Below are 12,752 nucleotides of genomic sequence, written 5' to 3' on the forward strand. Positions count from 1 at the left end.
AATGACTAAACTGTCCCTGCTTCTAACTACCTATTCTAACTTCCTTAACCATTTTCTTATATCACAACATAAAAATATAAACTTTGATCTAATTAAGTTGAGCCAAGTAGATTAAAGAGAACGTCTTTTCCATTAGATTACTTGAACAAAAAACTTTGTTCCCCCCCCCCCCCCCCATTCAATTAATTTTCAGAAAACGTCTAGATAGAATCAAAGGAAAAGAAAAAGTGATCTATTTTCTTTTTTAAGATATTAAAAACAACTATTGAATATTTTTATTATTTTAAACTTGAGACCAGATCACAATATAAAATTAACTTCAACAACAGCTCGAAATTAAATTATTATTTTTTGTGAATGAAAGTGGGTCCTACATAATTAAATTCATTCAAAGAACCGACCAACAGAATAAATGTTAATTAAGGAATGACCTCAAACAATCTATGAGCAGTTTGATATGACTATATATTGTGGTTTGAAAATTCATTGTAGAATGAGTAGTTAATAATATTATGAATTTTCAGAAAGTTTCTAAATGCTGAAAAATAATGATCATAGCCCAACTTATCTAATATTAACTAAGTTTCAGTACTATAATTTATTTAAGTATGTGATATTTTTTTATTGCTATTACACTACATTTAAAATATCAAATAAATAAATATATATATATTATTAAAATTTATATCAGTTAATTTGAGCTACATATCAATCTATAATTTTTAAATGCCTCAATTGTGCGGATCAAATGAGCTGACTTTATGAATTGATATATTATAGGTCATATTAACGGGTGATTTATAAGAATGGACTGCACTAGCCATGAGCAAAATTTTAAGTTTATCATCAAGTTTTGCTCCATCTAACAAAACTTTTGACTTTTGATCTTAAAAATTAATCGATAAAATAAGTGTATTAAAAAAAATTTAAAACCACTCATTTTTAATATCGTTGTGTGTAATTTCCATCATATAACCCATTTAAATTTAAACGGAATTGGGTGGTCATATTTCTATGGATAATAATACGTCATCCCATATGTATAACCAACATAGTGGATCTGACTCTGCCAATTAATACAAACACGTTTCGTGTTTACTGTACGTAAACTTTTTATTTTAATACGTAACTTCATAGATTAAATTGTTTGATGTGATTAAGCACAAAGTAATAGTAATTAATTATTTTCCTGAAATAGTACTCTGTTGTCACTAAGTTTAATTTTCAACTTGAAATCAATTCAAAGTTTAATTTTCAACTTGAAATCCATCTATAGGGCCTATCACTATCACGTATATGTTGCGTTGGCCACCTATATTCTTAAATCCTTATAAAAAAATATTCCTTTTTTGCAAACACTAACAATTTGGCATATATACATATATATATATATATATATATCCTACATTCATGCACTACTTATTCACGAAAACCTATATATATACACATACAATATAATATCATCATCAATTTTCTTATCACTCTCAAATTGCCTCAATCAAGAAAAGGAAAATAAAAAAAACTCATTTTCCCTTGCAATCAAAGAGATTATGCAAGGACTAAAATCCTTAGATTTAGAACAAAATTTTCTTGATACCATGCAACATCTCTTCAGTGATCCTGATTTTTCCCAAATCTTATCAGAAATCCAAACTCCTAGACAATACTCAACAACTTCTGATCATCAAAACACAAAATTCCCGCAAAATTTTGTTGAAGAAAATCAAGATATTATCTCGATATTACAAGAGACAACAGAAAAAACGGAGGCAACAACATCTTTAGAGATGCCAAAAAAATACAAAGGAGTGAGACGAAGGCCATGGGGAAAATACGCTGCAGAAATAAGGGACCCCGAAAGAAAAGGTGCGCGGCTTTGGCTAGGAACATATGAGAAACCTGAGGATGCAGCATTAGCCTACGATAGAACCGCGTTTAGGCTGCGTGGTTCTAGAGCCCTATTGAATTTTCCACACTTGATTGGATCCAATGTAACGGAGATTAATAGAGTGAGGCCGAGGAGACGTCCCCGTTCCCCAGAGTTTTCATCATCTTCTTCTCCTCCTCCTCCTCACGTAGGAGATAATAATCAGTGTAATAATAATAATACTGATGGACCGAGTTCAAAGAGGAGAAATGTTGAGCTGATTAATAGCTTAGCTACGGCCAACAATTTGGATAGTCAAAGTTTTATAGAGAGATGTTTGTCGTCTAATTATTTTTTTGTATGAAGAATTTGAATTGGTTGAGAAAAAGAATCCCGCTAATCGAAATTTGGGGGAAAATAGAGAACTTTGTAGGCTTTTCTGATCAAATTGAAAGTTCATTTTTGAACGAATACTCGCTTGTTTGTTGTTGCTGCAAGGAAACAAAACTTTCTCATAAGGTCAAGTTTTAGAATTCGTTATGTTTTTTCTTTCTTGTTTCTTCATGAATTATTACTTGTAACTATCATTAAGATGAACGATCTAGTTATATAAATAATAATATTGTTATTAGTACATATATTCTCGTCATTCTATATTAGTTATCCACTTTCTTCTTTACGGTTTACACCCTCTTAAGAAATTATATATAAGAATAATAGTTTTAGTAGTTTACTCCCTTAAGAATTTTTTTGAAACTTTAAAAATGAATTAATTGTTTGGTAAAATGAGAAAAAAATAATGAATGCTATCTTGTTTTTGTAAATTTTTGAAGTAATTTGAAACAATTACTCATAGTCTTCATGTGGATAATTAATATGGGAAGGACAAAGGAGAGAGTATATACTACTAGAAATTAAGCTCACGTTAGAATATAGCATGAATGCAACAAGCTAAACATGTTTGTTTCGTACAATATTTAATTCATTTAACCTCAAGATATGGAGGTATATGAATATTAATTGTCTATACAAAAAAACAATGTTACAATGTAATAGCATGAGTCTGTGATATACTATTGGGACCATCTCCAGGATCATGAGGAGTAGTACATCTGTGAAACAGAATTAACCTAGTACTTTTTATTTAATTAGGTATCAAAAAAAAAATATTAACCTTAATTTATTTAGTTGTAGTAATTATTATATTTTTTAAATGATCTCATGATATAAACCTTTAGTTATAAAAACGTTTGTCCCTCGATCGCAATATATACTGAAATGACATGCATGTTCAATATAATAATATTGGAGCGTTGCTTTAACTTCCATTATCATGTAACTTGTATATATATTATTGGTAGGAGTTATTTTTGATAATAATATTATTATTATATATATATATAATATAATTTTTGATGAAGGAGGTTCGAATGTAGCTATGCCCCTGGTTAAATTAATTGAAAATAGTTAGTGAAAAAGTGATTTTATTCTTAGCTATGTTAATTCAAAACGAGTTTTGTATTGGGTCATGATGGACAAGTCAGGCGCGGGTGTGACATTAATACATAATTTTTTTTGTTGTTAGACTTTTTTTAAATTTGAATACATTGGTATGACTTGATATAAATGTATTTTATTGATGAATACATTTAAGAAATACTCAAATACATTGATATAATAGTGAACAAAAATACACTCAAATACATGATACAAATGTAAAATAAGAAACTAATAGATTTGAATACATTGATAAAAATATATAACAAGTTGCAATATACACAAAACATTGATACAAAATGAATAACAAGGAATATATACATTTTGATACATTGATACAAATGTGTGATCAATATCAGATATAAACAAATACATTTGATATAATACCAGTGAAGTAAATACACTCAAATACATGAATACATTGCAAAAACAAGTACATTGATATATGAATAGATCATGCATGTATGTGTGCATTTGATTCCTTAAAAAGTTTCAAATACGCACCAAAAATCCCTGAAATTCGAGATATGAACTCCTCGTAATATGTCCAATTTTTCAAAACAACACCTATTAATTTTAGTAACAATTTCATAAATTCATATTTGAAATTAAGCTTCAAAGCTTTCTTTCATGACTGACAATAAAGTTTCGTAAATCATTTTGAGTCAATGATAACGACACTTTATTGGAGAAAGAGAGAGGAAGCGTCGTCATTAAGTTTGAATTTGAAAAAAAAAATTATTTGAATGAATCGTCCATGAAAGAAAAGAAAAAGAAAAATAATCATCCATTTAAAAGGATGGAAGTTGCTAATTTTGGGTTATACACTAATTTGGAGAGAGAAGAAAAAATATATATTTATGAATGATTAGGAGTGCATTAATTATTTTAAATTAAATAATTATTTAATTAGATATATAAATAAAAATTATTACTTATGTATAATTAAATTAAATTTTTAATTATATCCATATAATATAAAAAGAATAAATTATAGCTATTTATATTATATATATATTGATGTTGGCTATATTATGTAGTTTTTCCTTAATTAACAGCTTAGAACTTTGCCTCCAATTCTTAATTAAGCCTCCGCTGGTGAATTGACTCACTTCAACTTATTATAATAATATAATATACTCACCATAGTATAAAATATAATATAAAAGAGCTGATGAATCTATACCGTTTCTTTCTCATCTCGTCATATTTAGTAATCTATCTGGTGCACATCAAGTGGATCTTCCATAAAATCCAATTAATAGGGTCCAAACTTCCCTTTCGTCAACCTTGACGTGGTAAATTCAACTTCAAGTTTCTAAGAGCAGATAACCAAAAAAAAACTAAAGAAAATGAGTGTACTATTACAAATATATATATATATATATATATCAAGTTTTTACAAGTTCAAAAAAAGAGAGGTGATTGAGAATATAAATCTAACGGTATCAAATTTTAAATTCTATCATTAAATTCATTATTACATACATATATCTACATTTCGTGTAGAAAATATTGGGATCAATTGTATTCATTGATAAGTACTAAGACTAGTTTTTAATATGCATATTTGATTTGATTATTTTTTAATGTTAATTGTTGGGTTTTAAAGGTGTAAATGTGAAATAAAAGGTTGTGACATTTTGAAAGGTTGTGATTTTTTTCAAAAAATTGTGATTTTTTTAAGGAGTTGCGACTTTTCTGAAAGATTGTGACTTTTGAGAAGGGTTGTGTCTGTTCTGATAAGCCACAATAAGCACTTGTTCACACTACCCTTTGTTGTCAATAAATAGAGGATTTTCCTCTCATTTTTAAATATGGAATTTTTCCTTCTTCTGCATATATATTTTCTCTCAAACAAAGTTGAGTCTTTATGTGATTTTGTTGCTGACTTTTGAGTTCGCTGAAATTATTGAAGTTTGAGGTACCGCTACTTCTTTAATAGTTTATCCGTTTTATCTTGGGAGGAAATAATCCATAACCTCGGGTACAGTAAGAGGATTAAATTCCTTAAGGACACATAGTGAATTCTGTGGACTCGGATACTGTTTTTTATTTCCATCTTTATTGTTTCTGGTTTGCTAACCTTAATACAGGAGGAGTAACAAGCTTAAGGAATTTAATATTTTTTTTCTGTATCTGAGATTTTTGGATTGGGGCACGACAGATCTTAGAAGTCACTGCCATGGTATTTATATGATTCTGCTATGTCTAAGTACATTATGAAAGAATCTTAGACTTGATACTACAAAGTAGTATTTTTTTTTACCATAACCTTGGTCAAATTAAAGATGATTAAGTAAAATAATGTGTTATTGTCTTAATAGTTTTCATAAACTATTTTCAAAGGTTTATTATCTGTTGTGATAAAATTAGGTAGAGAAATACTTTTGTGTGTATTACATCCAATATTGAATGCATCTTTCAAGGATTTTAATCCAAAAACGTAGATAGCAAGACATTTTTTTCCAAAAAAGAAGAAGAAAAGAAAAGTTTAATATTCGATTTGAAGAATATAAAAAAGTTCATTGAATAGTAAATTTGTTCCATAAAAGAAAATATTATTTGGTCTCACTACGTCGAAGCTCTATAGAATTTACCATTCATAGATTTAAAGTCAGTCAAACAAACTTGGTAATGAGGGAAAGTTTTTTGAAAAGAAAATCATATCCTTATAATTTTCTAATTCTGTTTTGAAGACTAAAACTTGTGTAGTTTTCTATTCTGTGTGAAATTCGATTGTGTCTAATGTTTGAAAACTAAAATCTTTTGATTTTCTACTCCTTTGGTTTGAAGAATATAAAAACTTCACCAAATAAATCAGACTGTGCATTTGATTTGAAGAATATAAAAACTTTACCAATTTATTAAATACTATGTTTGAATGAATATTCTGGCTTGAAGAGTATAAAAACTTCATCAAGAATATAAAGGATAAACGATTTGAAGAATATAAAAAACTTCATCCTTATCTAGAAACAGTATTGTATTTTTGATTTTTGGAGATTAAAACCTCTTGATTTTCTGCTTTGTCTGAATTTAAAATTGATTTGAAGTCATAAAAACTTCATCGGCATTCAAAGTTCATTCAGTTGACGATTTGAAGATTATAAAAACTTCATTTTTAAGTAGAAATAAGTCGTACAAAAATGCGGTCTTTAGTGTTAGTAGTTTCAATACTAAGTGATCTGTCTAATTGTGACAGAAGAAAAAAATATATACTAATGATATAAAATTAATGATTTTGTGCCTACAATGAATGCCTCTATGAATTAAACTTTGACAATATATAAAGATTGTCAGAGAAAATAGAAGCACAATAATTTTTTTGTAGAATATTATCTTTATAAGAGGTTTATATTGTCAATATATATTTTGATAGTATACATTTGAAAGCATGAGAAAACAAATATGTGAAAAATTATTTTTAAATACTTGATTTTTTTTTGAGATCATATTTAAAATATGGGAGTTCTTTGCTTGTGATAAAAATAAAATTAGCCTTGATGTCTAATTTAAATGTTGAAGCACAAGATATGAAATTGAATGACATTCTTGTATTACGTTAGACTCACAAAATTCTTGAAGTATATTTTGGTCGTTGAGTTTCTCTTTTACTACTATATATATATATATATTTGTTCAAAAGAGTTGTGTTCTCTTATGAAAAAGTGTCACTTAAAATGTTGTGATCTTTCATGAAAATACATGTCTATTAAAATATAATTATTTGTATAGACATGAATATTGGTTTTTTAAAAAAAATTATGTGTCATGTTTTTTGTTATAAAAAAGCATTCGGTTCATATGCTATTATTGAACCCGATGAGAATATGTTCATGTAAAGGTCCTCTTGGAAAGGAAAACTATCAAGGTATTGGCTTTAACCAATGGTTGTATTTGATAAAGTTATAATAAACAAGAACAAAATATTTGTAGGAAAAGATTAATCTCACGGAGGATCTTTTCAAACTCAATATTTCTGGTCATTCTTACTTGCTTGAGTCAAATTGTTTATGGCATGAACGTTTGAGAAATGTCAATTACAAAATCTTGTGAGAACTAATCAACTTAGAGGTTTAACCTAATTTTGAGTTCAATAAATTAAAATGTCAAGTTTGTGATGAATGTAAGTATACTAAGCATCCTTGTAAATCTATTGAAAGGAATAATCCCTTAGAATTGATTCACACTGACATTTGTAATATGAAGTCAACACTATCTCATGATGGAAAAAATTATTTCATAACTTTTATTGACAATTGCACTATTATTATGTCTATTTACTGAGTGGTAATGATGAAGCAATAGAAGTATTTAAGTAATACAAAATTGAAGTTGAAAATTAGTTAGGTAAAAAGATAAAAATGATAAAAAGTGATAGAGGTGGAGAGTATGAATCTCATTTTGCAGAAATATGTTTGAAAAATGGAATGATCCATCAAACTACTTCCCCTTACTCACCTCAATCAAATGAAATTGCAGAAAAGAAAAATCTAACTTTAAAGGAAATGGTGAATGCCTTACTTATAAGTTCAGGTTTACTACAAAACTTGTGGAGGGGGGCAATCCTTACAGCAAATCGAATACTCAATAGAGTTCCCTTCAACAAAACAATCTATTTCATATTAGAAATGGAAAGGAAGAAAACCAAACTTAAAATATTTCAAAGTGTGGAATGTTTAGCCAAAGTCCAAGTTCCTAAACCTAGGAGGGTCACAATAGGACCTATGACTGTAGACTGTGTTTTCATTTGATATGCTACAAATAGTAAAGCATGTTGATTTTTGGTTCATAAGTTCGAACATCCGGATATTCATGACAATACAATAATAGAATCAGATAATACTAAATTTTTTGAACATATCTATCGATATAAAACTAGATTTGAAGTATCTAGTGAAAGGTCTAAATGACCTAAAGAAGAACCAAAGGAGAATATACCTAATAAAGAGAATCCAAGGCGCAGTAAACGTCAAAGGACATCTATTTCATTTGGATATGATTTTGTAACATTTCTTTTTGAGCATGAGCCTCAAACATTCAAATGTCCGCTGCGGACTCAACTTTTTGGAAAGAGGCTGTCAATAGTGAGATTGATTCAATATTGAGCAACCATACTTGAGAATTGGTTGATCTTCCTCCAGAAACAAACCTTTGGTTTCAAAATGAATTTTCAAAAGAAAAATGAAAGCTGATGGAACTATTGACAAATATAAGGCAAGACTTGTCATCAAAGAATTTAGATTAAAAAAAGGCCTTGATTATTTTGATACATTCTCACCTGTAACTATTATTACATCCATTCGGATATTAATTGCACTGGCTACAGTATATGGCCTTGAAATCAATCAAATGGATGTAAAAATAGCATTTTGAAACGGAGAATTGGAGGAAGAAATTTACATGGAACAACCCGAGGGCTTTGTGGTTCCTGGTAAATAAAATAAAGTTTGCAAACTTGTTAAGTCACTTTATGTACTAAAACAAGCACTCAAACAATGGCACGCGAAATTTGACCAAACCATGTTGACAAATGGATTTAAGATTAATGAGTGTGATAAATATGTTTACATTAAACACACTCCAAAAAAAGTTGTTATTGTTTGCTTATATGTGGATGATATGCTAATAATGAGTAACGACATTGCAAACATAAATGCTACTAAGCGTATGCTTTCTAGTAAATTTGATATGAAAGATGTAGGAGTTGCCGATTTGATATTGGAAATTAAAATTCACAAAACTTCTTAAGGTCTAGCATTGTCTCAAACTCATTATATCCAAAAGGTACTTGAAAAATACAAGTACGTAAACTTCAAAAGTGCAAAAACACCAATTGATGTGAACCTTGATCTTGCTAAGAATAAAGGTGAAAGTCAAACTCAATTGGATTATTCAAGAGTGTTGGAAAGTTTGATGTACATCATGAACTGGACACAACCAGACATAGCTGGTGCTATTAGTAAATTAAGTCGATACACAAGTAATCCCAACCAAAATCATTGGATGGCAATGAAACGAGTTTTGGGGTATTTAGAACATACTCAAAATTTTGCTTTACATTACAATAAGTATCCAACAATTGTTGAAGGATATAGTGATGCAAATTGGATTAATGGGTCAACTGAAACTAAGTCAACAAGTGGATACGTTTTGACCATTGGTGGAGGAGTGATATCTTGGAAATCATCCAAACAAATATTTATAGCTCGCTCTACAATGGAATCTCAGTTTATAGCCTTAGACAAGATCGGTGAAGAAGTAGAATGACTCCGAAATTTCTTAGATAATATTTCATTTTGGCCTAAACCAATGACTCCTATATGCATACATTATGATAGTGAAGCTGCAATAGGAAGAGCTGGGAGTGTTATGTATAACGATAAGTCTCGTCACATACGATGAAGACATAATACCATTAGGCAACTACTCTCTAGTGGAATTATGACAATTGACTATGTAAAGTCAAAGAATAATGTGTCAGATCCATTTACAAAAGGCCTAACTAGAGAGGGAGTTGAGCGATCATTAAAGAAAATGGGATTATGGCCGAGGATAAATCATCGTGGCGGTAACTCTACCTAGAAGACTGGAGATTCCAATATCTAGGTTCAAGGAGATCAAACAAAGTCATTGACGACGGTTCAACAATGTCAAAATAATTTTTATGATTCATTCTCATGATACGACAATGTTCAGTAACAAGGATAAGGCATTAAGACCTTTTAATGATATCTAAGTTGGATACAGGGCATATCAAATGGTGTTTCTATGGGATAACACATTTAGATATCATCTATGTAAGTGTGAAGTGTAAGCCGCTTCAAGGAGAATCCGTAAGGCCAGTTCTCTACGCACTTATGAACCAAGAAGTGTTCATGGCTGAAACGAACAAAACAATGAGAACCAAAAATAGTTAAAGGGTTGATTGTGTGACTTATGTTGTCTAGGTATACACCAAAGCTCGACGGTTCAAAGATATCAAATCTACCGATTAACCGAGTATATCCGATATATGTTCACTACAGAAAGTTCAAAGGAAAACTTACTTATCTTGATACAATTAATTCTTACTTACAAATCACACAGTTTTTTATGCATATGTTTTAACAATAGTCATTTTCCCATTCATGTGAAGGATTGTTGAGTTTTAAAGGTGTGAATGGAAAATGAAAGGTTGTGACTTTTCCAAAAAATTGTGACTTTATTAAAGAGTTGCGATTTTTCTGAAAGGTTGTGACTTTTGAGAAGGGTTGTGTCTGTTATGATAAGCCACAATAAGCACATGTTCACACTACCCTTTGTTGTCAATAAATAGAGGATTTTCTTCTCATTTTTAAATATGGAATTTCTCCTTCTTCTGCATATATATTTTCTTTCAAACAAAGTTGAGTCTTTGTGTGATTTTGTTGCTGGCTTTTGAGTTCACTGAAATTATTGAAGTTTGAAGTACCGCTACTTCTTTAATAGTTTATCTGTTTTATCTTGGGAGGAAATAATCCATAACCTCGGGTACAGTGAGGGGATTAAATTCCTTAAGGACACATAATGAATTCTATGAACTCGGATACTATTGTTTATTTCCATCTTTATTATTTCTGGTTTGCTAAACTTAATACAGGAGGAGTACCATTAATGATGGCGACAAAAGAAAATAGGATTTCAGTAGGTGTCATTTTTGGTAAGAATAAATCAAAGCATGTAAAAGTGTAATCTTCTCAATGTCAAATTTGAATTCATGTAATCCATACATATTCACTAACTCAAGCAAAGATTTGCATCCTAATATTTTTTATATTTTTTTTAATATATCATAACATATACTACTTTTAATTTGGAATTTACCAGCTATCATTTGGACCGTTGAAGCACGCCGTAAAATTCGACCAGCAAAAAGTTTACCCACTCCTAATTTTATATCTTATATTTACTTTAATCAATTATTCTACTTTCACAATTAGTTTCTCTAGGTGTTCAAAATATGAGAAAATTACGCGAATAAATAAATAAATATTAGTTAATTAGTTAATATAACTATAGTTTGAATTAATTATAACTCGTGGAAAACATCTAACTGTAGTTACAGTTTGAGTTTTGTATAATTCGCGCGATTTATACAAACGTTGTACGCGAATCGAATTGTATAGAGAATTATACAAACACTATAAATTATATAACGAATTATACAAACGATATGCATGGATTGTATAGTGAAAATGTTTGTCTATATTCACTTTCATTTAGAACAAGCAATGGCTGAGCCATCGCGGAAGCCGGTGTGAACAAACACCGATTTCTTGCCGGAGTGCGTTAGTGAAGCTAATAGTTCGGATGAGCTGTTGATGGAATAAAGGTTGCTTTCAAACCTGAAAGAGGTCTAGGTCTTGGGATCGACCTAGGAGCTGCTATTGAATTTGTCCAGTCGAAAGGGAAAGGCGATGACTATCAGTTCTGACTCTTTTTCCTTTTTCATTCATTATATCTAAAAAAAAGAATTTAGCATAGACCACGAAACCCCCCCACCCCCCCACCCCTCTTTTCATTTTTTTACCTATATGAAACCAAATGGGCGAGTCTTTGTTATTGATTGGGTCCTGAACTATACAAACGTTATACAAAAGCTGCGAATTGTATAGCGAATTATACAAACGTATACAAATGTTGCACGAATTATACAAATGCTGCTATAACTATAACTATGAATTATAATTAACAAACTATAATTATGAAACATAATTAAAGTATTTTTGAGTGGCTATATGTGAAAATTCCCATTAAAATATTCCAGAATAACAAGAAGAAAAAAAATTATAAGGGTAGAATTATCAATTTCTCCAAACACTGGCAAGTAGCAATTAGGGGTGTTTAAGCTTTGGGTAAAAATTGATCCAAACCGAAAAATCAAATCAAATCGATTAAATTAATCGATTTTTTATTTAGTTTGACTTTACATTTTTAAAAACAAATAATAGTTGGTTTGGTTTTGATTTTGTTCAAAAAAATCGAAGAAACAATCGAACCAAACCGACAAATTATATACATATTTTTTATAATTATATATACATAATATATTATTTTTATGAATATTTTTTTATGCAAAAAATGCAGCACTCAATTAAAATAGTAAAGTATGATGCATCTTTTATTTGCATAACCATATCATTAGCTTATGCATTATTCAGTAAGTTTATGTTATTTAGTACATTGGATTAGCTAACACAATAAACAGAAAGTTAAACATAATTAAAGTTCTGATATAAGAATCATAAGATCCAAAATGACATGAAGATGAAAAAAAATTGAATGAATTATTTTATTTTATTCTCTTTTGAATGAATCGTGTTTTTTTAATCTTTGTGTATGGTTAATAACCGAATAATCGAAC

At 29.4% G+C, this 12,752-nt stretch overlaps 1 protein-coding gene across 1 annotated transcript; it reads left to right on the forward strand.

The window, feature by feature from the left end:
* Nucleotides 1-1,480: 1,480 nt before the first annotated feature.
* On the forward strand, nt 1,481-2,231 carry LOC129884057 (ethylene-responsive transcription factor 1A-like). The gene has a single exon (XM_055958433.1). The coding sequence runs from the start codon at nt 1,551-1,553 to the stop codon at nt 2,229-2,231; it is 681 nt and encodes a 226-aa protein (XP_055814408.1). The 5' UTR covers nt 1,481-1,550.
* Nucleotides 2,232-12,752: the final 10,521 nt, after the last annotated feature.

Source organism: Solanum dulcamara, chromosome 4, assembly GCF_947179165.1.
Source record: "Solanum dulcamara chromosome 4, daSolDulc1.2, whole genome shotgun sequence".
Classification (NCBI taxonomy): Eukaryota; Viridiplantae; Streptophyta; class Magnoliopsida; order Solanales; family Solanaceae; genus Solanum; species Solanum dulcamara.

Coding starts and splice junctions, on each gene's coding strand:
- LOC129884057 (XM_055958433.1), top strand. CDS start 1,551: ATGCAAGGACTAAAATCCTTAGATTTAGAACAAAATTTTCTTGATACC.